This window comes from Doryrhamphus excisus, linkage group LG7, assembly GCF_037039965.1.
Source record: "Doryrhamphus excisus strain RoL-2023G ecotype Guam linkage group LG7, RoL_Dexc_Guam_v1.1, whole genome shotgun sequence".
NCBI classification, from domain to species: Eukaryota; Metazoa; Chordata; class Actinopteri; order Syngnathiformes; family Syngnathidae; genus Doryrhamphus; species Doryrhamphus excisus.
Genome location: NC_136363.1, coordinates 7,084,876 through 7,111,755, shown reverse-complemented (window position 1 = coordinate 7,111,755; position 26,880 = coordinate 7,084,876). Strand labels below are relative to the sequence as shown.

General features: G+C 41.2%; 1 protein-coding gene across 4 annotated transcripts in view; it reads right to left on the bottom strand.

Moving 5' to 3' along the window:
• The window catches only part of ppp1r9a (protein phosphatase 1, regulatory subunit 9A), a 36,136-nt gene that overhangs the window by 5,220 nt on the left and 4,036 nt on the right, over window positions 1–26,880 (bottom strand). For 2 of the 4 annotated variants that reach the window (XM_058047742.2, XM_058047745.2), the window contains exons 3-15: window positions 15,087–15,219; window positions 14,521–14,641; window positions 12,887–12,991; window positions 11,188–11,323; window positions 7,525–7,677; window positions 5,837–5,890; window positions 5,048–5,277; window positions 3,379–3,475; window positions 2,629–2,764; window positions 1,264–1,343; window positions 475–601; window positions 333–396; window positions 86–128 (exon numbers count right to left, since the gene is read on the bottom strand). In XM_058047742.2, coding sequence (XP_057903725.2) covers window positions 86–128; window positions 333–396; window positions 475–601; window positions 1,264–1,343; window positions 2,629–2,764; window positions 3,379–3,475; window positions 5,048–5,277; window positions 5,837–5,890; window positions 7,525–7,677; window positions 11,188–11,323; window positions 12,887–12,991; window positions 14,521–14,641; window positions 15,087–15,219 — 1,479 coding nt within the window. The remainder of the gene's footprint in view (window positions 1–85; window positions 129–332; window positions 397–474; window positions 602–1,263; window positions 1,344–2,628; window positions 2,765–3,378; window positions 3,476–5,047; window positions 5,278–5,836; window positions 5,891–7,524; window positions 7,678–11,187; window positions 11,324–12,886; window positions 12,992–14,520; window positions 14,642–15,086; window positions 15,220–26,880) is intronic. The other 2 variants (XM_058047744.2, XM_058047746.2) reach the window with 1 other exon arrangement.

Here is a 26,880-nt window from a genome sequence, read left to right as displayed (position 1 = left end):
GGGAACGTGACAGAAAATAATTGAGAAGCACTGCATTAAAATAATGTATCAAATGTCCAATAATGTATATTTGTTGCAATTTTACCTTGAATTTCCGTGGGCTGTCCTCTGCTGATGGCTCAGTGCAACTGAAAGACATTAATACACAATCACTTGACTTTACTAAATAATCATATCTGATGTAAAACAAAAATACAACCCTTTTTGGTTTCTTCCAATATTGTTAATGCTTTGATAAGGTAGATATCACTTGTTTATCACTTGATGTTGTTTCTAATAATAATATAATAATAATAAAAACAGCAACACCCTCAAAGTGTTCAGCATCTCACCCAGAATCAGGGGCGGGTCTCTGCTCCTCCCCACGTCGAGAGGGGCTCGACGTTGCAAGACAACCTATGATCAAAAGCACTGCAAGGTCACTATTCTAACAGTCCAATGTTGTGGCTGTGATGTGCTTACAGGTGTTCGAACCTTCGTTGAGTCGCCGGGGGGAGCCTTCAGCACTGGCCGGACCCTTGGGGGCCGCTCCATCCACAGAAGACACACTACGAATGGAACCGGAGCGACTATGCGCTGGACTGCTGCGCCCCTCTGAAACCTGAGGATGTAAAGGGGTGAGTTGAAGGACCATAGTTACAAAAATAAGAAGCAAAATAGAACGGAAAAGTAAAAAAACCTCACAAAACAAACTTCAACCATTTATAATTCCGTCTACTCTTTTCCCCCCTCGGAAGCCGTGTTTTTGACTCGCTGCCGATCGGGATTTTGAAGTTGTTTATCTAATCTGAACTACTTCCCGTCTCAAGCTGTGTTAAAAGTGACAACACTACCCAGACGAGAGCCTTTCATCCACAAACATACTGCGGCTCTCATCACGGTCGCAGAGGGAAAACGAGATGTGACAGCGCCGTACACTCAATTAGTGCGGCTGAGCGACACGCAGCAATTAATCCATTAAATGAAGAGAAGGAATAGAGCTTAGAGACACGTGATACACTAACAGTCATTAAACACAATGTGTTGACCTTTATGGTATAATAAGGGTTGGGGGGGGGGGGGGGGTATCTGCTTTCGTGATAATGGACACATTTGAAGACATGTTGTGTGATCCAGAGGCTTGTCGGAATGCACATTCTTGTCTGTCTATCTTTGTGTGGACATGCAGGAAGGTCCCCACTAGGGAAATAATTGGATGAGCTCTATTCACTCTATTCAACTGTGTGTGTGTGTGTATGTGTGTGTGTGTGGTAAAACACAAACCTCTCCCTCCGTGGAACTGATGCTGTCTCCTCTGAAGCCCTTCAATTTCCTGGGTGAGTGGGGAGAGCCCTCCCTCAGTTCTACGCACACACACACAGAAAAACAAGTTACTGCAATAGTTGGTCAGACACACAAGCACCAGACTTATCTCACAATAGGTTGCAGCTGGAATCCAATGCCAAGCTAAAACTTGAATTTTCCAAGAACCTTCCTGTCCGCTCCCCACTTAGCGCCTCTAGTCCCGGAACACTTTTACCGCAACATGCATGAGCCTTACTTATGTATGTCTTAGGCTCGTTTGTGGCTTTTTTGTTGTTATAGCTACAATATTGGATAATACACGTTAAAGGTGGGGGCTGCACGGCGGATGAATGGTTAGTCTCACAGCTAGGAAACCCGAGTTCAATTGCACCCTCGGCCATCTCTGTGTGGAGTTTGCATGTTCTCTCTGGGGACTCCGGTTTCCTCCCACATTCCAAAAACATGCTAGGTTAATTGGTGACTCCAAATTGTCCATAGGTATGAATGTGAGTGTGAATGGTTGTTTGTCTATATGTGCCCTGTGATTGGCTGGCGACCAGTCCAGGGTGTACCCCGCCTCTCGCCCGAAGACAGCTGGGATAGGCTCCAGCACTCCCCGCAACCCTCGTGAGGATAAGTGGTAGAAAATGAATGAATGAATGAAGTTAAAGGTGCCATGGGGGTGTTATTTCATGGCTAGAGGGCTCTAATAATGTTAAAACCCGTATTTACAAGGTCATGAAAATATTTGATTTATAAATAGGGAATCTTACTTTGCAGAAATGAGTATGACTAATAATGATTCAGGCTGCTGATGCAATAATACAAAATCGCAGAAATGTCAGGTCAACGTTTTTCATTGTTTTCAAGCTAAGTTATAATCTATATTTTAATTCCAACCTTGGAATTAAAATATTCCAAACGTTATTAATTAGTCATATATATCATTTACTGAGATTACAAGCACCGATATGTCATATTACACCAAACCAATTTTCATTTCTAAGAGATTCTGTCTGCAGATTTCTCTCTCCTCCCACATGCTCCCATTTCTCTCATGTCCCAGCTGTCTCCTTCGCCACCTCAGTTTTAATATTGCATAATAGGCCGGCGTCATTTGGATCAGTACAGAACAGATTCAGTCACGCCATTATCCTGCCTCTACTGGTCAGACATGTCACTTTACCATGTGTGACAGAAAGCCAACTGAGCACGAGAGGAGAGCAAAAAAAAAAAAAAAAAAACCCGTATAAACAGGCTTCAAGTTTGTTGTTCAGACAGAGCCTTAATAGTCATTATCTGCCGCTTGATCCTTTTGAAGCATTAATACGGGGATACACTGACCTCTGCCTGGCGCCGCAGCTTTGATGGGACTGTGCGGCAGAGCGCGATGCCTCTCGGCGCTGTTGCTGTTGTTGTTGTTGACCTGGATGTTGTTCTGCTTCATCAGCTGCATCAGCTCTGACTCCAATGTTGCAATCTGGTGAGAGGAGGGAGCCGATCAATGTTAATCAGCTGTGCGCGTGGTACAACCTGAACAAAATGATGACTGACACCCTTGGTAGCATGTGAACAGGTAACGGCAACAAGGGGCGCGATATCAGCATAAAAATGTGACAACAGTGAATGGAGCTTTTGCCTTCACTCCAGCCTGTGTGTTTTTAACCTAGGTGGAGTTGCAGCCTGCATGTGTGAAGAATAATAATGATACAGCACATTTGGCCGCACTGGAGATCTAGCTGAGCAGACAATAACACTTCTGTCATGTTATACGGCGAGGAAAGCAAAAAAAAAAAAAAAAAAGTCAACTTGACGTGTGACAACAGAGCTGACCACATGCTATGAGGACAGGCGTGACAGCTTTGCAAAAGAAAAACAAAAATACAATCTCACAGGGATGCTGATTTTTATTTTTATTTTTTAAAGGAACTGCAGAGTTAATTAGCTTAGCATCACAACATCTGCAGCAATATTTAGTTTCCTTTAGTTTTTCCTTTAGTTTCCTTTGGAGACCACTTAGAAGAATTTGGCAGACGTATTTAGAATAACTACATAAAACGTCAGACATAAACAGATAATATATGCAGGCTTTACCCTGACTTGCAGTTCCTGGATCTCAGCCAGGTGAGCTTTCTCCGCCTCCTCCAGTCGCTTCCTCTCTGCGTCTTCCTTTTGGACAAACTCCACCTCCCTGGAGGTGGAAAAATGGACAAGGTGGTCGAACAGTGGTGAGCAGGACTATACTAACTAAATATATAATGTCCTGTATTTATATATTTTGTTTGTATAATTTTTGTGGATAATACTGTCCAATAATTAATGTAAAAAAATTAAAATAATATCGTAAAATCTAATGAAATTTTAGCAATATACTATTTTTTTAATTCATGACTTTCCGTAATGTGAAAAGCAAATACTCCCAAATATACTAGCCAAGAAATGAAATTAATGTAATGCAATTACATTAGTGATATTATTTATGTGAGTATTACTTTCCAAAATGTCTTTGTGTAAATATCTTTAATGTACAGTAAAAATTGTATATACACTTTTTGTGTATTACATGTGTATATACACATACATTCTTAATTCATGATTTACTATAATCTGACAGCATACATCATAGAAAACCAGTTTACCTCTTTCTCAATGCATTTTCCGATATTATTAGAGCCCACTAAACATGAAATAACACCCCTATAGTCAACTGTACACTCGTATTATGCAATATAGTAGACATAATAAGAGTAAGTAAGCCATTTTAGACATGAATAAGACTTGTGCCTGTATGTGTTGTTATTAATGTGTTCCCAAGGCGAGGTGAGTGGGGGGGCAGACAGGAATCAACATTTATCTATTATCTATTATCATATTAACAATAGCCTGCATTTTTATTTGGGATTTATTCTGGATTATTGTGCGATCAAGTCTGGTGCTTGTGTGTCTCACCGAAAATTACAGTGACATTACTGACACCTGGTGAATAGTGTAAAATACGAATGCCTTATACTTTATTTGTATTCTAGTACATTTGACCATTTGGCAAAAAAAGTACCTCCCAATATCTTAAATTTGCATACGTTTTGACTATATTCAAGCACAAAGCACCATGATTTATGAATGCATTGTTGAAAAGCTGCAAAGGAGCTGCCAAATTTGAACCGTAAAGTGGCCAGGGACGACTGTGATGCGTTTATCCTTGGCCCATGTCCGACCCCTTGGAAGAAAATCCTGGAAATCGGCATACTGTCTATAAAAACACTGACGCTTTTTCCTGCATGCCAACTCCCCCCATACTGTAGTTCTTCCTCTGCAGACATCTCTTTGTTACAGATCAGTCTGTTTTTCGCCTGGCTTTGGCCTGCAGGTTGAGAGCCAATTAGATGTAGTCAGACTGGAGCAGAGCAGTTGAAGTTGTGAAGGGGCTCACAAAACGACAAGTTGTGCCGCAGAGGAGTGGAAAGTCAGCTCTTTGTGCCGTGATGGGATAAGATCTTGCCTATAAAAAAGTGTAACGCTGCCTGACAGATGGGATTGCCGAGGATATTCACATTCTGTGCGCGCTGATGCAAGCAAAGATTGCAGTAAAAGGAATTCTTTGGACATTATTCATCTGACTACATTAAGTGTCAAGATGGAGGCAAGGGACTCGTTTAGAAATGTACACGTGGTTCAAGTGTAGGAGTTATAATACATGTGTGAGTGCTATATTATGGAGGCAGTACTGTCGTGAAGCAAGGCAAGGTACTGCATTTGATCATACTTCTGCTGGAAGTCCTTGATGAGTTTCTTGGCTTTGTTGTACTTCTTCTCTAAGGTCTGATACTGCGCCTGGGCCTCCTTCAGGTGTTCGTTGACTGTGTGGCAGAGGGTCTGCGCCTCGATCCAGTAGCTCTCTAGCTTCAGCATCCTTTCCTTGTTCTCCTCGATGCTGGCCTTCAGCTGGCTCTTCTCTTTCTCCCAGCGTTGCTTCTCCCTCTCTACGGAGGCAAGCTGGAAGAGATGCAATGAATACTTTGGAATAAAGTCGAAAAATAATAGTAAAAAAAATCAATAAATGATAAATAATAAAATAATGATAATGAATTAATACCATGAAACATTTATTACCTGAAATAAATACTATTATTATTATTATTATTAATTATTTAATTAAAAAAGTAGTGTATTAATATTAATAATTAATAATATTAATATTATTATATATTATAATTATTAATACATGAATTAATAAAATTTATTTATTAAAAAAATACATGGATTTTGAAAAATGTATCAAATAAATGAATTAATTAGTGTGGAAGTGGTATTAATTCACAAATTACGTTGCAGCCAATGAGTGCACACTGTACATAACTATAACAATGCAACAGCATATCAGCAATGAATACAAATACACAGTTAATAGTGCTGCTGCAAAAAAAAACATTCTCCAATCAGGTTAAAAAGGTTTGGATTCTCAAATGGTGCATCCAAAGTTACCATGCATTTCAAAACTTAAAACTTTAACCAAGCCAACCTACAAGTCACATTAGGAGTTCTGATGGCCTACCTTGTTTTTAAGCTTCTGGATCTCGGCCTCGGTCACCGTGTGTTTGATCTGGAGCTGTTGGTAAAAAGAGAGAATAGAGGAGAGGAGAGGAGTAGAGAGAGGACGGTCAGATAATCAAACGCATGGCTGGGCAGGCTCGATACAATGTGACGGACCGAGGCGGACGGTCCAATAGCAGCGATGACATGCTCTCTCGGGGGAGAGGCAAAACAGGGGGGCATAGGATGAGATTTGAACTTTGAAACAAAACTTTTCATACTTTTATTCATCAAAATTGTACCATTACTAAGATAACACTTCTCAGTTCTCATTTACACTTTTAGATTTTATTGGGCTGTCCAAAATGCGACCCGGGGGATGTTTGTGGTCTATGGCTATTTTTTTATTGGACCGCAGCACATTCTAAAAATATACTTTAAAAAGAATCAGTCGTCATTTTACAAGAATAAAATCAAAATATTAAGGTAAATCTGTTCTAGGGCTGCACTAACCGAGTGGTTAGCACACAGGTCACAAAGCTAAGAGACCCGAGTTCGAATCCACCCTCGGCCATCTCTGTGTGGAGTTTGCATGTTCTCCCCATGCATGCGTGGGTTTTCTCCGGGTACTCCGGTTTCCTCCCACATTCCAAAAACATGCTAGGTTAATTGGCAACTCCAAATTGTCCATAGGTATGAATGTGAGTGTGAATGGTTGTTTGTCTATATGTGCCCTGTGATTGGCTGGCGACCAGTCCAGGGTGTACCCCACCTCTCGCCCGAAGACAGCTGGGATAGGCTCCAGCACCCCTCGCGACCCTTGTGAGGATAAGCGGTAGAAAATGAATGAATGAATGTTGTTATCTAATGAGAAAAAGATGACGTCCTTTTTATCGCACAAAGCTGAAATAAGAAAAAGTGATGTTTCCAAAAAGTTGACTGCATAATCCAAACGAAACATACATAAAGCAGGATTATTCCTTCCACGTCTGCTCAAAGCTCTGTACGACATATTTGGTATTTGAGCGCATCTTGACCTGATTAGAATGTAAAAAGTCAGCAGCAATTTGCTGGCTTTCTGGGTCAGTGAAACATGAAACTGACAAATGTAAATGCATGGCAACTGCATATGTACTGTATTCCGCTTGTCTGCTTCACCGGTGGAGCGTGCAGTGCAATTACATTGTTTACAGACACATCACGGCAGCAGCATAAACAAGTCGGCAGAGAATAAACCATTATTTAAGTCTTCCATTTTAGTTTTGCTCAAGTACAAAAGATAACATTAATTCATTCATTTTCTACCGCTTTTTCCTCACGTGGGTCGCGGGGGTTGCTGGAGCCTATCCCAGCTGTCTTCGGGCGAGAGGCGGGGTACACCCTGGACTGGTGGCCAGCCAATCACAGGGCACATATAGACAAACAACCATTCACACTCACATTCATACCTATGGACAATTTGGAGTGGCCAATTAACCTAGCATGTTTTTGGAATGTGGGAGGAAACCGGAGTACCCGGAGAAAACCCACGCATGCACGGGGAGAACATGCAAACTCCACACAGAGATGTGGAATTGAGAGGGTGGAATTGAACCCTGGTCTCCTAGCTGTGAGGTCTGCGCGCTAACCACTAGACCACCGTGCCGCCAAAAGATAACATGATGTTGATAAATCGGATGTATATTCTCCACAAAAAAAAGTTCTATTTACCTCTCTGAATTTCTGGTAGAGTTTGGTGGCGTCCAAATCAGAAGGGGACAGGACGTCATCCGTTTCCGGGAGGTCGAACACTTCTATGCTCTTCTCCCCGCTCGCCGCGGTAGGCCCCGCCTCTTCGTCATCCGTGGCGTACTCACCTGTCTGCTTGAAGGACAAGAAGTGCAAAGTCGGCAAGGATGGAGGAAAGAGGTATTCATACGGGAAGTTTATGATTGTGGGTGTAGTTTTGCAGCACTGTATTGTCCCAACCGCCTTTTCCCCCTCAAATGTCCATCCATCCATCCATTCATTTTCCTCCGCTTATCCGGGTCCGGGTCGCGGGGGCAGCAGTCTTAGTAGGAAAGCCCAGACTTCCCGGTCCCCGGCCACCTCCTCCAGCTCCACCGGGAGGACACCAAGGCGTTCCCAGGCCAGCTGTGATACATAGTCCCTCCAGCGTGTCCTAGGTCTGCCCCAGGGCCTTTTCCCGGCTGGGCATGCCCGGAACACCTCACCAGGGAGGCGTCCGGGAGGCATCCGGACTAGACGCCCGAGCCACATCAACTGACTCCTCTCGATGTGAAGGAGAAGCGGCTCTACTCTGAGCCCCTCACCCTATCTCTTAGGGTTAGTCCAGCTACCCTACGGAGGAAACTCATTTCAGCCCCTCAAATATAAATAACCAAAATATTAGAAACAGTAGTACAGCACTTGCTATAGCTCACAACTTCTTCTTCTTCGGGCTACATGAGTCAGATCCGCTTCACACTGCATGTCAAAGCTCTCCCAAAAGTCAGCTTTTCATCTTCCTCCGACTTCCTCGTTTTCACTTCACGCATAAATAATGCTGCTTTAATGCTACAAAATCTACATAACCCATTCTGTTTCCCTAAAATGACAGTTGGGTTAGAATAGGGGCTTAAAAAGATCCCATTAATGTTCCCTACACATGAGGTTGCATGTATGTCAGTCTGAGATAAAGAGTGGCATCCATTGCCTTTGCATCTAAGAGCATCAGTCGATGAATTGATTTGGCCCATGACCGACAGAGCACCGTTGTATCATCACACCATCAATCAACCCATCTGATGTGTAAACTCTTGCCTTCACAAAAATGCAGATATCGCACCCATCATGGTAGCGTGCCCTCCTCCTCCTCTCATCCCTCGTCCTTGCACTGCTCTTCATCCAAATCCCACTCAGATAACAGGCCTGATATGTTAGCATGCATGGCTACAATAGGCCCGTCTGTTGCCATGGCACCAGCATCCTATATTAGGGTCCCATTCAATGAAGGCAGAGTGCCACAACAACGTTATAGTGTGATGAATAAACGGGCGCTACATTCATCATTGCAGGAAAGAGGTTTGAATCCATGGGCGTGGCAACAAAAAACTATGTTAATCGAGTTTCCAGAATGAAAGTGTAAAGTGTAAGAATATACTCTAGCATATTCAAGTATTAATATTTTCATTTGAGAATCGATTTTAGAGCATAAAGGCATATCGATATTTCAGTATTAATCCACACTAAAATCATGTGAAACAAGCAAACTAGTGATATTCATAACAAAATGCCTTGACAATTTCCCTCAAGTGTGCACATTCCCGTTTAACACACGACATATGATAATGCTTGTGTATCAGATGACTAATAATTCCACATAAAAGTAGGCTGCTGTGTGAGAGACGTGCGTCCTTCTCTTGGGACCGGATGCCAATAAAGAGCTGTCTGTCACATCAGGCCACGCGGCGTTGAGAGTGAGAATTACCCTTCATTCTATCCCACCCAGGGAAGGAATTGCTGTAAAATTTATAGCCATTTTAATATTGATGAGCTCTACTTATTGCCCCTTAGATCTGGGTAATGCTTTGTAACGCTTTATCCTACAAAGCTATGAATGAACACAAAGTGTTAGCAATCTGTATGCAGATTGAAAATTGCTAGAAAATTGGTGTTGGACTTATTATTATTATTATTAATTCATTCATTCATTTTCTGCCGCTTATCCTCACAAGGGTTGCAGGGGTGCAGGAGCCTATCCCAGCTGTTTTCGGGCAACAGGCGGGGTACACCCTGGATTGGTGGCCAGCCAATCACAGGGCACATACAGACAAACAACCATTCACACTCACATTCATACCTATGGACAATTTGGAGTCACCAATTAACCTAGCATGTTTTTGGAATGTGGGAGGAAACCGGAGTACCCAGAGAAAACCCACACATGCACGGGGAGAACATGCAAACTCCACACAGAGATGGCCGAGGTTGGGATTGAACTCGGATCTCCTAGCTGTGAGGTCTGCACGCTAACCACTAGACCGCCGTGCCGCCAAAAGATAACGTGATGTTAAATAGATGATAAATCGGATGTATATTCTCCCAAAAAAAGTTCTAATTTAACCACTCGACTTGCAGCCCTATTATTATTATTATTATTATTATTATTATTATTACAAACCTTGATTATAATTTTAATTATTAACCAGGTTGGTTCCCTGTGATTGGCTGGCGACCAGTCCAGGGTGTACCCTGCCTCTCGCCCGGAGACAGCTGGGATAGGCTCCAGCACCCCTGCGAACCTCGTGAGGAAAAGCAGTAGAAAATGAATGAATAACCAGGTTGGACACAAGAAATGATTAAGTGACTAGTCTATTTCCCTCCTCTGACTACCTGCCTCTTCGTCATCCTGTTGCGTTTCTGTATCCTTGTTAAAACATATTGCTCCTGTCGTCGTATCTTCTCATACATGTCTGTGCGGAACATTTCGCCGACATTGTGGGTGTTGTCAGGGATAAAACTTGCAAACATACAGCGCTTCAGAGTAACACTGCTAGTAATCCAACATTTATGTATATTTGGCAGGCCACGGTCTACAGTCTCTTAGCCAATCAAGACGCAGGACACAATACATGTTCATAGCTGTATAAGAAAAAAATATATATTTGGCAAGTCAGCGAAGGACATACAGTTCTTTTTTTTTCAGCGAATAATGCATACATTCTAATAGCAAATCCAATTAGGACTGTATGCCTTGGTGGAGGTCTGTGCCCCACATTGAACATTGTACATAGAATGTGAAATGGTGTCAGACAGTGGGACGATACAGGAAGTGGTGTTCCTTTGCATGTCCAAACGTGACTGTTCAGTCCATGAAGTCCCTCTCCAAAAGGACCTTAATTAGAACAGACAGCCTTTCATGTGTGTGTGTTCCTGGGATTATGTCAGCCATGAGAGAAGCCTCCATGGCCTGGAGAAGAGTTTCCAGTGCATGACAAGCCTCTCTGCACTGCCCACCATGAAATGGGAGACTTGGAATGCCACTGATGAAAGCAAGCAAGCAGAGGGAAGGGATGTGTGTGTGTGTGTGTGTGTGTGTGACAGTGGTGTGTGTTTAGCGGTCGCCCGCTATGTATTGATTGATGTAAGGCAGGGCACGTGTTAGTGTTGCAGAATCATAGAGGGACATTATGGTGGAATGGTGTGGGCGTGTGTTAAAGCAGCAGTTCCCATGTCCTTGACTCTTAGTACTATAGTTGCAGAAGAATAGGACACAAATTCAGGTTTTAAAATATCTGATTATGGAATTCTCATGAAGTGTGTGGTGTGCATTCCCGTCAATGCCACGCCCCCCACCCAAGACGACTGAATCATCTTGAGTATAGTCATTACCTCATCATCATCAGCGTCGTAGTGAGCGTACTGCTGCTCCAGGAGCTCTCGCTGTCGCCTCTCCTGCTCCAGGGTCTGCTGGATGAGCGTGGCCACCTCACTCTGCTGGCCCGGTCGCTCTCGCCCAATGACAAACCTGCAATTACACACAGAGTGTTGCTTTTACGACACTTTTAGGACACAATCTTTTGAATTTCGCACGTCACAACTTTAGGGTGGGCTGCACGGCAGTCGAGTGGTTACCGTGCAGACCTCACAGCTAGGAGACCAGGGTTCAATTCCACCCTTGGCCATCTCTGTGTGGAGTTTGCATGTACTCCGGTGAGCTCCGGTACTTCGGTTTCCTCCCACATTCCAAAAACATGCTAGGTTAATTAGCAACTCCAAATTGTCCATAGGTATGAATGTGAGTGTGAATGGTTGTTTGTCTATATGTGCCCTGTGATTGGCTGGCGACCAGTCCAGGGTGTACTCCCCCTCTCGCCTGAAGACAGCTGGTAGAAAATGAATGAATGAATGAATAAACAACTTTATGATCTACAATGGTAATCTGAGACCGCTGCTCTCTGCTGTTGGCTGTGTTTTCTTGAAAATGGCAGCCAGAGAGTGTTTTTTAACCCACAGTAAAATATCAATGGGAAGATTTTTTACATTTTCAGTGGAGCTAAAGACCTATCTCACGGTCATTGCTCCCCCGTTTGCAAAAACTATTTTAAAATACATTGAAAATAGGTTATATATATTGCAGACTATTCCAAGTAAGCTTTACTCTAGGATGGACCCTATAACTAACTGTGTGTGTGTCCTTTCGGTGTAGCTGTAATATGAAGGCAATGCAGACATGGCGCTACGCTCCAACTGAAAGTCTGCTTCCATAATTTGATCTACATGTGAAGGAACAACTGAGCAAGGAAAAATACACAGTCATAGTGGTGGAAACCTCTGGACAGCAAGGAGGACAAACAAGCTGCCGACAGACCTTCTATCTGTAACGATTCCATTTTTTATTACTGCACGCTGGACAGTCACAACATTGGGTGCATCTACGAAGTACAATAAGATGCAGTACTGCACTGGATACCTGTTGTGATTTGGTTGAGTGCAGTATATAATCTTATAAAAACGTACAAGCATTGGATGTATGTGGATGGGACTTCAAACTACACAACCTTGACAATTTGAAAAGTTAAATATAGATAAAACGTCTAATGTAGGACAGCCGGCTGTAAAACTTCCAAGAGGGAAGGATTTACCGAGAAAGAGGAGGGTGACATGATGGAGAGAGCGAGAGAAAAGCTCGGAGTTGGAAGAGGTCTGGTGATACACTTTAACCCTTTCATGTACTCTCATATCATATCAACGATGATACTGAAATCACACTGTAGCCATTAGTTCAGCATCTTGTACCGCTTCTGGAATTTCTCGGTATAAAAAATAAACATATTTAACCAAATTGTACATATTTTTAGCAAGTAAAAATAGTAAAATACAGGTAAAATATAACGGGCACTATGAGAATAACATAATAGTAATTACAGGCCGCCACACCAAGCTTAAACTCTTCTCTGAACCTCCGATGTCACTTCCTGTCCGCCACCCATTCTTAAATCTGTCTTAAATTGCTTATTTTCTCTGCACTGCTGTTTTTCTTTATATATTCTCAATACACTATGATGTATTGTGTAATATAATTACTTACCTTACAGTTCCAGATGTGTTCCGCAGGACAGAGGCGGCAAAACTCTGTGTGACACCCACCAGGCTGGTGCCATCCACCTCCACTATCTGGTCGTTCACCTTGATCCTAAAACATGGACAAGAAAATCAGACACTTAAAAGGCGAGAGAGTGAATATAATTGTCTCTGCATGAATTAAAACAGCTCATATAGTTCATAATTTCCTTCTTGAAAATGAAAATAGAAAAGGACATGTCAATATGACATGCATGACAAGTAGGGGAGAGACAAAAGTGGCCAATCATGCACATTATTTTTCAGGATTGGGATTGATGTCAGGAATAAAATCCCCTCTGATGGCTCCAGAATCCACGAGACGGAGGAAATGAGGCACTAAACAAACATGGAGGTCGAACAAGGACACAGTGGCCACAGCCTGCCTTTCGCCCTGAGCTACAACACAACCGCCGTGTTTGGTCCATTCTGGACTGACAAGATGACCTCAGATGAACACCGCTACAGATCATCTCCTATTCATAGGAACAACAGAATTGTGAGTGAAATCCCTTTCATTGATTATCATTCACATCTGCATTAAAACCATTCATTCATTTTCTACCGCTTTTTCCTCACAAGGGTCGCGGGGGTGCTGGAGCCTATCCCAGCTGTCTTCGGGCGAGAGGCGGGGTACACCCTGGACTGGTCGCCAGCCAATCACAGGCACATATAGATTAACAACCATTCACACTCACATTCATACCTATGGACAATTTGGAGTCGCCAATTAACCTAGCATGTTTTTGGAATGTGGGAGGAAACCCACGCATGCACGGGGAGAACATGGGCGAGGGTGGAATTGAACCCTGGTCTCCTAGCTGTGAGGTCTGCGCGCTAACCACTAGACCGCCGTGCCGCCCTGATAATTAGTGTTTGCTTTGACGCATGTATGACTTCCATTTAACCTCCCAGTAAAGACTACGCAAAGTGAAAAATTGATGGATGTTGGAGTGTACAGCAGCTCCAGAGCCGGGATTACCCGTGACACTGCAGACGTGGAACAGACCTGTCACATCCACCTAACACAACACGCTGGTTGTGTGTCAGCCATCCACTGCAGCTGCTTCTGGCATAAACATTGCCAAAGACGGTGACGGGGTGGTGAATTAGAAAAAAAATAACGTGACGGTGTGTCACCATAGCCGCACACAGTGTAGCAGTGCGCATCGGTCGAGCCCATCGATCCGTCTGCATGCCATTGTGCGCCTTAGACCATGAAACCCGACTCAGCAAAAGAGCGTCCACATACGCGCACAGCTGATGGAGCGGTACTAACTGAACCGTGAGTGTGTTGTTGTAGAGCTTTTACAGTCGGTGTTAAGGGTTTTTATTTGTCACAGATATCCGGCAAATCAACTACAGAGCCATTTAGGGGACATGTAGTGTTATGTCAGTTACGTGAACCACTACACTTCCGCTTCTGCTCGGATAATAAGAAGCACGCTTTCATGCACAATGTAGGAATCCAATCAGGAGAGACACCATTCTGCATATTCCATCACATGTGCCTCTCTGCGTGGATCTAATCTCAACCCCTGCTGCTAAATCTGACAGGAACTGGGGAGGGAAAGGGGGGGATAATAAGAGAACAAGCCTCACCTGGCATCCCTCTCTGCAGCTCCGCCCTCGATGACAGTTTTGACGAAGATGCCCAGTTTCTCCAGGCCTGCATCTGCACCCACACCCATCCCGATGATACTGATCCCCAAACCGTCATCATCTGGAGGTACAGTTGTACGGAACACACAAATAAGCATGACATGGGTAACATATGAAATAGTGATTTATTCATGAAAACGAAGGAAGGGACCTCCACTTAGCGTACGCTGACCTTCACTCACACAAGAGTTGCTCCATTCCTGTCTGCTATCCTCCCCATTTGTATTCCACATTCATTATTCATAAGAGCTTACAGTTACATAACAGTGACTGGAAGGTGATAACCCACAACACAAAGCCACTCTATTTTAGGTCAGGGCCACAAATGGACAACAAAAGCACCAGCGCTGTGCTTTATGTTTAAATATGCAGCATCAAAGCATCAATCCAAAAGAATAAACGACAGAAAAGGGAAACGGAACAAAAGAAAATCTGCATGGACCTCTTAGGAAATCCAACACCTCACAAAAGGGTTTTTGTGCCTTTTGTAATATTTTCCTTCCCACCTTTCTCCAGCTCCACAGGGAAGAGCTCCAGCTTCTCCACTCTCTTCTCCAGCTCGTATTCCGCTGAGGAAGCCACGGGATCCACCTCTTCATTACGCCGGTCATAATCCTCGTTGGAGTAGGTGTTGAACACCTGCAGAGGTAACAAACATTGTAGTGCTGTATGAAAGGCAATCATCAACATAACATTGTTGGAATATGAGGAAAAAACATAATTATTAAAATAATTAAATAATATTTATTATTATTATTATTAACTTTAAAATAATTAAATCAAAAATAAGAATAATTAAAGTTCAAATATTACAGAAAAAAGGCACAAAAATAAAAAAATAAAGTTGCAATTTTTGGTAAATTGGTTGATCCGAGAATAAAGTCAAAATATCGAAATAAATCATATAAAATAATATAAAAAAAGGAAATTTAAATGTCAAAATGTGTGACAAATATTCGGTAAAATAACAACAAAAAAGTGTGATTAATATCACAAAGCTGCAGGCTGTTTTTTTGCACTTACTAAAAAAAAAATCAATGGCCCGTCCAATCTTTGATGTTTTATTATGCGGCCTGGTTTGGACCCCCTACCCTTGCATATATAACCACATTAATAAACACACTTCTTGGCATTGTTGCATCACTATGCAATGGCAGAAAGGCTCTCATTTCATTATGTGGGTCTGGCTGATGTTGTGGCCCTCGTGGGATTAGAATCTGTATTAATAAATACATGCAAAGTGAAATAAACTGCTGCAAATATTCCACAAATCTCCCCCAACCACAGATAAGCATATTTACTGACAACATGCTGCACTACACAGAAGCATTCAGGGCTGTTTCCTTTTTCTCTAAGCCTCACGAGAGGCTCTCCTCCTCTCCAAGAGTCAGCTGTCACTTTACATCTCATCCCAGCCAGCAGGATGCCCTCACAGCTCCCTTCACCGGGGAAGGAGGAGAGCGCTATCGCTGTTGAGAGCTAGCTGAGCGCTGCTTCACAAGCTGCCTCCAAGAAACGTGCTCTGTTGTCGCATGTACGATGCAAAAAGCCAAACCGCAGGTGCTCAATAAATGAAACATACATGCAAACGATGTACTGGTTGCAAAAGTTGGTGCACACTGTGATGCGACTTTCCGCCGCTGCAGCTTTGTTTCTATTCTTTCCTCCGTGTGAGCTCTGTCTGACCTTCCTGTCATCAATCATTCAGCGTGATCAGCAGCCATGCATTATTGACGCTCAAACATACACACACACTGAGTATGTGTGTGTATAGCCTTTGTGCACAGCTCTACAAAATTGTTTTGATGGTAAACAAGTCATTTATCATAAATGTTATAGCCACAAAACTATAAGGATATTAATATTAAAAAAAAAAACATTTGGGTTAAAGCGTACTAAAAGAGTAGCAAGAATGGCTTTTTCATCTGGAAATGAGAATGTTTTGGGCCTGTGTTCCGGGGGGGTTTGCCCTCTCAATTAGGCATTCCATCTTGTCATGCCTCAGAGGCAAACAAATACAAACTACACAATAATCTCGCCAATATGGTCTTGCCTCTGGGGAACTCAACACAAATAAACATAAGTGCTAAAATCCTCACAAGGCAGAAAGTCATGTACTATATTTTGTAAAAGTTCCTTTTTTTCAGTTTACTTGACTGTACTACTTGATGATATGAAACTACTGTAGCGGTAGTATTTATTACTACTAGGGATGTCCGATATCAGCATAAAATGTGATATCAGGTGATACTGTTATGGGATTCAAACCACATTATACAGTGTGTCATCTTACACATATCGGTATCAGTATCGGAATATTGAGAGTTGGACAATATCGGCATAAGGGTTTTTGGCAAAAAAAAGCCAATATCAGACATCCCTAATTACTACTACTCCATTGTAATATTAAAAAAAACTAATGAGATGAAAATCCATCGCATTTCAATGATTTATAGTAATCCCTCGCCAGTTTGTGCTTCAAATTTCATGGCTTCACTCTTCCAATTGTTCAAACATATACTAATAAATGCATGCTGTTAAAATATAAATGTACATGCTATATATAAAATATATAAATATACATGCTGTTTTGTGCTTGAAAACAGCCTATTATTAAAAATATGCACATCGTACATAGGCTTTCCCTAACACTATGTCTACACTATGTAGTATTCTACTGTACACTAGGTCAGTAGTTGCTATAATGTACTGTGAGGCACAAAAGCACCAGGCGTAGCACAATAATCCGCACTGTACTGTTGCAGCCGTAACTCGACCCCCAACGTCACTTTCTGTCTGCCCTGCACTCATCTCTCCTCGCAGTCGAACACATTTACAGCAACACACACGAGCACAAATCGTATTTATATCATAAATGATGCTGCTTTTCTGTTACTACGTCCACTATATTGGATAAAACCAGTGTAAAGGCTACTATAGGGGTGTTATTTCATGTGTAGGGGGCTCCAATAATGTTAAACAAATGTACATAGAAGGTTGTAAATATTCAATTCGGTCGGGTCTGGTACCAATTAACAAGGAATGCATCACTATAATGAAATAATATTGTATAAAGCCGTAATGATGGAAAAGTCTAGTATACGCCACACACATACAATTAGGACAAATCCCTGTTAAGCCTCCCCAATTAAAATATCAGTCAGATCCAATAAATCCAATACATTTTTCCTTAATCCGAGTAACACTGAGGTTGTTTCTGTTGCTGATTGATTGAGATGCTGTACATCGGGCGGCCGTCTGAGTGATGACTGACTGCTCCTGGAGGTTTCTCGTAACTGCACAGATGCTACCTTTTTGGCAGTCAGTGCTAGCTCTAATGGCTTTTCTCAGTCACTGAAGGCTGGAGCTACAAACACATTATCATGTGCATGAGGGAGGAGGTTAGGAAGAGGGATTGAGGACAGATGAGGGTCAATCTTGAAAAGAAGACGTGCGGAATAGGTGTCATCAACGACAGGCTTGTTAAAATAATATATAACTAGATGTCCCTTTGGTGTATTACTCCAATGCTGCAGCTGCCCCACACGTTTGTGCCTCTTATGTGTTTGCAGAAAATGCATGCCAGGCATTCTGGTGGCAACAATAGAAAGAAAAGGTATGCATGTGGGATTTGTGGCTTCCTTGCAGGTGCGAGTCTATACATGCTAGTGTAACAAAACAAGTGTGCTGAAGACTCATCTTAGCATGAAAATGAAAATGTCAGTCAGCCTCCCAGTGGGAGGAAAGAGCAGATCCCCACAGGGAAGCAGAAAATGGGCGAGCACATGTGGAGGAGGTTCTAAATACAGAAAAGGACACTGCAAGTGTGGATGGTGGGTGGGTGATGAGGGATTGAAGGAGTAGCAATTCCATAGGAAGAGTCCAAGAGATGGCTTAGATGCACGGCTTAGAGCAGCATCACACAGATATGCAACTGATGACTTGGTCAGTTGGTAGGAGAGAAAAGTTGAATAGTGTCTCAAGATGGGAGAAATTTGCGTTCCTTTGCGTTCCATCTTCTTCTGACGGGCCTTCGTCCACACTGCTGTCTCTTCAAGTCACAATGGATGGAGCCTGCAGTGATAAGACCGAATCCCAGGGGAAATCTCACCGCAAAGCCTCACAATGCACACAAACATACTGATAGGACACTTCATTAGGTACACCTGTGCAATCTGGTCCAATACTTGAACAAAGACAAAAAAAATAGTATGAGTGAAATCAACTGATTTTGGATAAACATTTGCAAGTTTCAAGTCTAAAATGTAACACTGATGAATGAAGGTGTACATGTTGTATATATAAGTTTCACTTTTGCTTCTCACAGCAACTATGGTGTATTGAAGGAAGTGCTGAACTACGCTTGATGAGGATACATCAGTGCGTCACAGCGGTAAGTACACTTATAAATGATGTGCTTTGACCCAAAATGTGTGCCTGTGAACCACTGTACAGTATATGAAAATACGTATTTATTAAAATAATAATGCTTCAGGGCTGCACTGCGGTCGAGTGGTTAGCACACAGACCTCACAGCTAGGAAACCAGAGTTCAATCCCAACCTTGGCCATCTCTGTGTGGAGTTTGCATGTTCTCCCCGTGCATGCGTGGGTTTTCTCCGGGTACTCCGGTTTTGTCACTTCGGTATGTGACAAAAATCAAATAAATAAAAACATTTTAAATAAAAAAAAACTTAAACTAACCCTGCCTCTCGTCCAAAGACAGCTGGGATAGGCTCCAGCACCCCCGCGACCCTCGTGAGGAAAAAGCGGTAGAAAATGAATGAATGAAAACTTAAACTATATTAGGAAAGCAGGGAGTGAACAAATGTAACAGTTACTGATTGTAAAAGTACCAGATTGAGGGGTAGGATTTAATAAGCTTTGTTTCTTCCTACTCCTTTTGGACATGTGGAACTGTGAACTGATTATGGGATGCACTCAGTTGTAATCTGATGCATGTTCAAATTAAATAAAACCATTACCATTATATTCCAAAAACATGCTAGGTTAATTGGCGACTCCAAATTGTCCTGTGATTGGCTGGCGACCAGTCCAGGGTGTACCCCGCCTCTCGCTCGAAGACAGCTGGGATAGGCTCCAGCACTCTCATGAGGATAAGCGGTAGAAAATGAATGAATGAATGAATAATATGTGATAATGTCAAGCATAAATCACAGTGGAGCTCAGTCATTGCTTTAATTCTACCTGTGACCACCCGCCCTCACACATCCTGTCGCGCTAAGCTGCAGCCACTGAGGGGGATGATGAGGCAAATGCATGCCTGTCTCACAGGGAGTCTAAGACTGACCTTGACAGACATAAGGAGGTGTGAAGACAGGGAGAGCAGTCTTATGTAAAAGATAAGTGACGGGGCGAGAGTGACCAGTCCAGTTGAAGGCCAAACTTCCTGTCATCTTACCAAGCATCATCCTGCGTGTGAGGAAGTTGACACTGACATCTGACATGTCGGGAACGCCAATAAGCTTAGTCAGCATTGGCTTATTTTTAGGAGTGCACACAAAGAGAAGTTACACTTTTTTGGTGAGCAGGAAAAATGGCTGAGGTGTTCATAATACAATGAAAAAAAAAATACGAGTTGATGCCAACTGCCATGACCCCCCACCTACTCGGTCAAGTGGACAAAGACGACAAAGGGGAGCTCCCAGACTACAACATGGGGGCAGAGAATAGTAAACAAGCACAATTCATTGAGGGGAGACAATGCATTGCTTTATGCACTGTCTGTATCGTCATGGATGGAGAGGGAGGGGGGGTTACTAGTACCACAACAACAGTGTTAGATGGCGTGGTCACCACTACAGTATTATTATGATTATCTTTTTACTATAAAATCAGGTACTTACAGGTACTACGTCCAGACGTTTGTGGCTAGAAATGGCCACTTTGCTTCAGTTGTCGGTTTTCTTGCTGCCCTCAGTCCCCTCTAGTCTATATTAAGTAAATACAGGAGATGCGTTTCCATTTCCAAAACAAGATGATATCAAGTACTATTTCTGATACTTTGCAGCTGGAAGTGACAAAAATAAACATAAAGTTACATCAGAATCAATTGAGTGTTGGGTTGAGTTTTGAGTGTCCAGCATTACTGATTCTGAAGACCATGGGCAGATTACATTGACATGGCAACACGTACAAGATGAAATCTGATTGGACAATAAAAACATCTAACCAACACATCCATGTGCTGGAACCAAGAGATACGCCATAAAATATAGATAGCTTCTGATAGTGTTCAGGCCAGCAGAGAAGACTTTGCTGGCCCTGACGGCAAACCTTTTGTTGTTTGTTAGTGTTAGTGTCTCATTGTGTTGCGTTCAAAGCAGCGTGGTTTTCCCACAAATTAATTAAGTGGCACAATATGCCGGCTTTGGAACTACCCTTTGTTTTGATAATAATAATAATAACGCACATAACACAACAATCCACAAAATATACATGTTTTGATCACTGAGATAGGTATAAAATTTGGCATTCCACTGACCAGACTATTAAAATAAAAGTGCGGTGATACGTAAATATTAGGCTCATGACAGAGTATGAGGTGAAAACTGACCAGGATGGAAGCAAGGCATGGCTCGACTTTCACTGATCATTAAAATTGCATCCCCGTGGGATTATCAGGTGGCAGAGAAACAAGCAAACAAAAACACCCAATCATGAATGATTCAGTGACTATACACCCATATATCCAACCTAGAACTCAGAGCTTTCCTAACTCAGGAATCAAAACTAATGTACTGTACTCCCATTTTCACCTCAGTGATAAACATCTCATGTGTAAAGACAACACAAGTTCAACGCATCTTGATCATTTGGAAGGAGTCAAGCTGTTAGTGAAAGATTTGGATTCAGCCGCTTTGAAAAGAAGCTTAGCTAAAATACTGTTTAATACCAACTTGCTTTTTGCTGTCGACCGTTATTAATGGCGTCAAACTTGACACCAAGATAGAATAGCCTAGATAAATAGGAATTTACAGTTATTCCAAAAATACTGTTCATTGAATCACAGGGGATATGTTATGTTACACATGTCAGTATCAGCTGATATCGGTATTGGAAATTTAGAGTTGGACAATATCGGCGTATCAGTTTTCGGCAAAATAAATAAATAAATAAATCGAAACAAGCATACCATCGCCCAAGAAGGGTTTGTTGCGGTTCCACTGTATATATCATGGTGCCAAACGATGCCACTAAAGTGGAGTAATCCTCACAATCAGAGCCCGGTCAGAGAGCAAAGTTCTTGGCTGTTGGCCCACCTCATTTCAGTTTGGGAATCACAAGCCTGCATTAAGAGAGATGCTTCGGATACAGCAGCTATAACAGCAATGTATGCCGATGTAGGACTTAGGCCAGGGGTCTCAAACACGCGGCCCGTGGGCCAAATGTGGCCCGCAGGACACTAGTTTGAGGCCCCCGCCTTGATATGAAAGTTTAATGTTAGTGCGGCCCACGCAAGTTTGATATGGATGCTGTATGGTATCATGTACTCAGAAAAAATTATTACGTTTGATTAATGTTCATGTTAAAGGTTAAATAACTGTTAATAGTTATCCTCCCTATCCATGTGGAAGTGGTAAGTTTTTGGCTATTTAAGTTTAAAGGAAATAACTTGAAGGCTACCTTTTAGGTCGCTACATCTCTAGTTTGCGAGTTAGCATGTGTCTCAAGACCCTGCAGTTGCGCAATATGTTGTAAATAAAAAAAGAGTATAAATGTGACTATAGTCGTGTTTTGTCATGTCTACAGGGCTCTAATAATGCTTTGTTCATTTTAATCAGAAAAAAATAATTTGTCTACCCACCAACTATATGTGGTTTCTTAAGTTTTTATTATTTGCCGTTTTATTATTATTATTATATTTATTTATTACTGATTGATTGATTTTCTTTATTCTTGATTTGTTTATTTATTTTTCATATTATTTTGTGCAGAAAAATAAAAATGAAGATATTTGAGAACAGTGGAATGTTTTATCAGAGCTTTTCTTGTAGAAAATCGGAACCAAAGCACAGACATAGTTTGTATATTTTTCTGTTTTTAATAAATGCGTTTTTTTTTTTGGAAAACCTGATGCGGCCCAGCCTTGCCCAGACCTTAGCTCCAGTGGCCCCCAGGTAAATTGAGTTTGAGACCCCTGACTTAGGCAAACTGCTACAGTACGTCGATGTGGATAACGACGATGTGGTGTGTTCAGGGAGCAGGATGAAGCTGTCAACTTAGCTCCCAAATCAGCATTGGACATAACTTTTAAGTCCGAGCTGCAAGCGTAAAATGGCACAGGCAAGGGTGTTAGTTTCCAATTTCTCAGATTCCAAGCATCAGCAACTAGAGAATGGCTTTTTGTTCCTTCATGCTCCACTAAAGTACTTGCTGAGGCTGTGAAACTGCGGAGGTGCAGAAAACATGTAAAGCTTGTTGTTGTGTTGCTTTTCGTACGCTGTCTTGTCACAGTATCGCCCAACAAACTAGTCTAGTCAAGAGCTTAAATAAAGCATCCACGTGTTGGGGACTCGGTCTCTGTGGAGAATGGATTGTTTTAAAGTTGGGGCACAATAGACAGATTCCGGCTAGGGAATCCTGACATCTTTATTATGTGTGTGTGTGTGCTTTATTTGAACTCACACAGAACAATGAACAACTCATATCTGTCTCCTTCCGTCCTCCTAATAAGCACAGTGCGCCGTACGCTAATGAGGCTTTCAAGAGCACTGCATATTTCTGTGTTGTGTTAGAGGAATCTGGGGGCTTTTGTCCAATTAAACTTGGCTGCAAAAAAGATGCAAAAGTAGCGAGGGACAACTGTATTCATAATGAAGAGAACCGTAGCCTTCCACATGGCTAATATTATGTTAGCAAGGCGTATTAATGTTAGTCGCATTGATTTGCCCTATGTTCATTTGCTCCATTCTAGATGTTTCTGGAGGTGCTGTTGGTGTGTTGGTGCGGCGGAGGTGTTCAACTTGCTCTTTAGTCTGAAACGCTCCCACACTTTCCACATTAACTACCTTTTGAGTGTTAAGCTGCTGTGTGATGATTTTAGCGTTATTTCCAAGATAAGATGAGCTTGTTGCTTTGTAGCTCGTGATTGGCCAAAGAAAGAGTCATTGTTTCCTTAATGACTCGCGAGTCAATGTGTCACAAGATTAGAACATGGCCATAATTAAGCAATTCACACCCTTGCATTGAATTAAAAGGGACCGCCGCATAGTATTAGACACCAAATTCCCCCTGTGGACCATATCATACAAATGTAAAACATCAGACTCGTTTATTTCTTCAGAAGTAGAGGGACCTGGTGTGGTTTTATAACAAACCACGCCAGTTAAATAATGCAGTCCACACATTTTGCCACAGGGAAGAGGACTGACACACATCTATCATATTGATGAGACTACTCAGCAGTCCCCAAATGGAGCAGCAGCACAATCTAATAGACAAACCCCTTTTTTTATTCACTAATCCATCCAGTGGAGGAGCCTTTAATGGAACTGTTTGTTTACCTGAAGCTCCACTCTCCACATGGGCTTCACTCTTCTTCTTTTTTTTTTTTTTTAGCAAAATATCACCAGAGATAAAAATGCCCTCCATGCAATAAATTGATTTCAAGTAGAGAAGGAGGAGAGGGTGAAAACAAGCATGCAGAGGGAGAGGGCCTGCTTTGTCAAACTCCTGCAGTGCGAGTCGATAAGAGAGGAAGTAAAAGCAAAGAAAGAATTCAGGCCTCAAGTGTGAGATGGAAGTTTGATCAAACATGTTTGACACCCTGACTACCAGACAGGAGCAAGTGAATGGCGATAAGTGTGATACGCCCTCATGAAACATCCTATTCTCAGCCATAAAAGCATCGCGATGTGGAAAAGGGGGGCATGGAAAGCGTGACTTGAGTAAGCGGCACATCAATCCGAAGGCATGAGCAAGGCGACCTAGAGAGACTAATGCCAAGGATAAAAACCAGTTGCTTGAATGAACATGTGATAGGATTCTTTTCTGTAGGTCAGTGCCTTCGGGAAGGCGTGCTGTCTTTTTCCTCACATAGCCCACTAAAGTCACTTCTCACTGGGTCAGTATCTTACGGTGAAAGGATGTGGAAGGAATCATGGACTAAAAATATAGATTGTAGATACACCTGCACAATCTAATGTGATCCAAAATATTAGTTCATGTGTTTAATTTTCTTGTAAATATTACCTATATGGCACTTATTTATTCATGTATTGTTTTTTCACTCTACTAGTATGTCTTGCGTATATGTTAAATAAATTAAAATGAAAATATTTTTTAAAATATCATCACTCCGATTTATTCAGGTTTTTAAATATTTAATTTTTTGTTATTTCAAAATATACACATTTAAATATTTATTTTATTTTCATTTTATTTTTATTTCATATTTCCGTTTTTTGGACGTTTTGACATTGTTTTTTCACTCTACTAGTATGTCTTGCGTATATGTTAAATAAATTAGAATGAAAATATTTTTTAAAATATCATCCCTCCGATTTATTCAGGTTTTTAAATATTTAATTTTTTGTTATTTCAAAATATACACATTTAAATATTTATTTTATTTTCATTTTATTTTTATTTCATATTTCCGTTTTGTGGACGTTTCGACATTGTTTTTTCACTCTACTAGTATGTCTTACGAATATGTTAAATAAATTAGAATGAAAATATTTTTTTTTAGTGTCATCAGTCCGATTTATTCAGGTTTTTAAATATTAAATTTTTTGTTATTTCAAAATATATACATTTAAATATTTATTTTATTTGCATTTTATGTTTATTTCATATTTCCGTTTTGTGGATGTTTTGACATAGTTTTTTCACTCTACTAGTATGTCTTGCGTATATGTTAAATAAATTAGAATTAAAATATTTTTTAAATATCATCATTCCGATTTATTCAGGTTTTTAAATATTTAATTTTTTGTTATTTCAAAATATACACATTTAAATATTTATTTTATTTGCATTTTATTTTTATTTCATATTTCCGTTTTGTGGGTGTCAAAAAAGCAAACTTTAACCAAATTAATATATTTGTATGTATATATATTCAATAGTATTGCTAATAATACCAATATTCATATAAATATTAACATTGGTAATATTTTTGTCTGATTTTATTATATTCTTTTATTTACATTTTTGATATCTATTTTTATTTTCTGGTGATATATTTGGAGCAGATGTCATGATTATGTAGGCATACCTGCCACTAAAGCATTTGTAACCCCTATTAATATTAAACATTCATTTAAGAATACAAAAAAAAGAGTACTGTAAATGCTGTTCTCAAACAGCGGCAATCAGGTTGTTGACAAACTGTTGCCAAAAAGCTTGTTTTGCATCATCTCTTCCCAGCAGCTGCACTGACTGATTTCTAAATCAATTAAGGCTGCAAAGCTGGGATGTTAAAATGATTTATCCGCTTTAGGGAGCGCCACTAAGAAATATTACAAGAAGTGTTAAGATTAAAAGATGGTGGGCTATTTTTCTTTTTTGCCTCTCTCGCGGTCCCCTCCCTGTGGGGGGTCAAGCTGGACTCGTACAGGGTTGCAAAAAAAATGGCTTTGTCTCCTTCACTATATGGACGAACAAAAGACAGAACCCTGTTTGTGCCTTGTGTGCTGAGGGGAGGGGCGTTGGTTGATGGAAATGAGGGAGGGGGTGCATGTCTGATTGTGAGGCCGCGTGTGCTGGTCTTAAATATTCTATATGATGAATGAGCGTCAGTCCCTTTCATAGAAAACACAGGCCATTAAATAGGAGACAGCACCAATAGGAGTGTCTATCTTTGACCTCAGTGTCTTTTTATGTCCCAATTTGTCTGCGTGCAAAAAAACACATGGTTTACTACCACAAAAATGTGCGTAGCTTCAATTTATGAGGTACAACATCAACTACTTCAACAAATGAAATGATGTTTCTAAAAAGATATATTGGGACTAAGCTGCACATTGGAAAAAAAACAATGACTTAAATCTAGTGCTTGTAGCATCCCAAACCGTGTAATGATGACTAATGGCAACACTCAATACTTGTAGTGTGTAAAATTGCACAGAAACATCTCCTCATAAGTGCCTCTACATCATGATACATATGCAAATATGAATTTAGTTGAAGGGAACTGCGAGCACGTCCATTTGGTTCTATTTGTGTTCTGATAAATATTATAATAAAATACTTACTTTAGTCCACATAGGAAATCAATATATACGATATCGATAGTCACCACACCCACCCTAAAAAGAAGTTTAAAAAAACACAA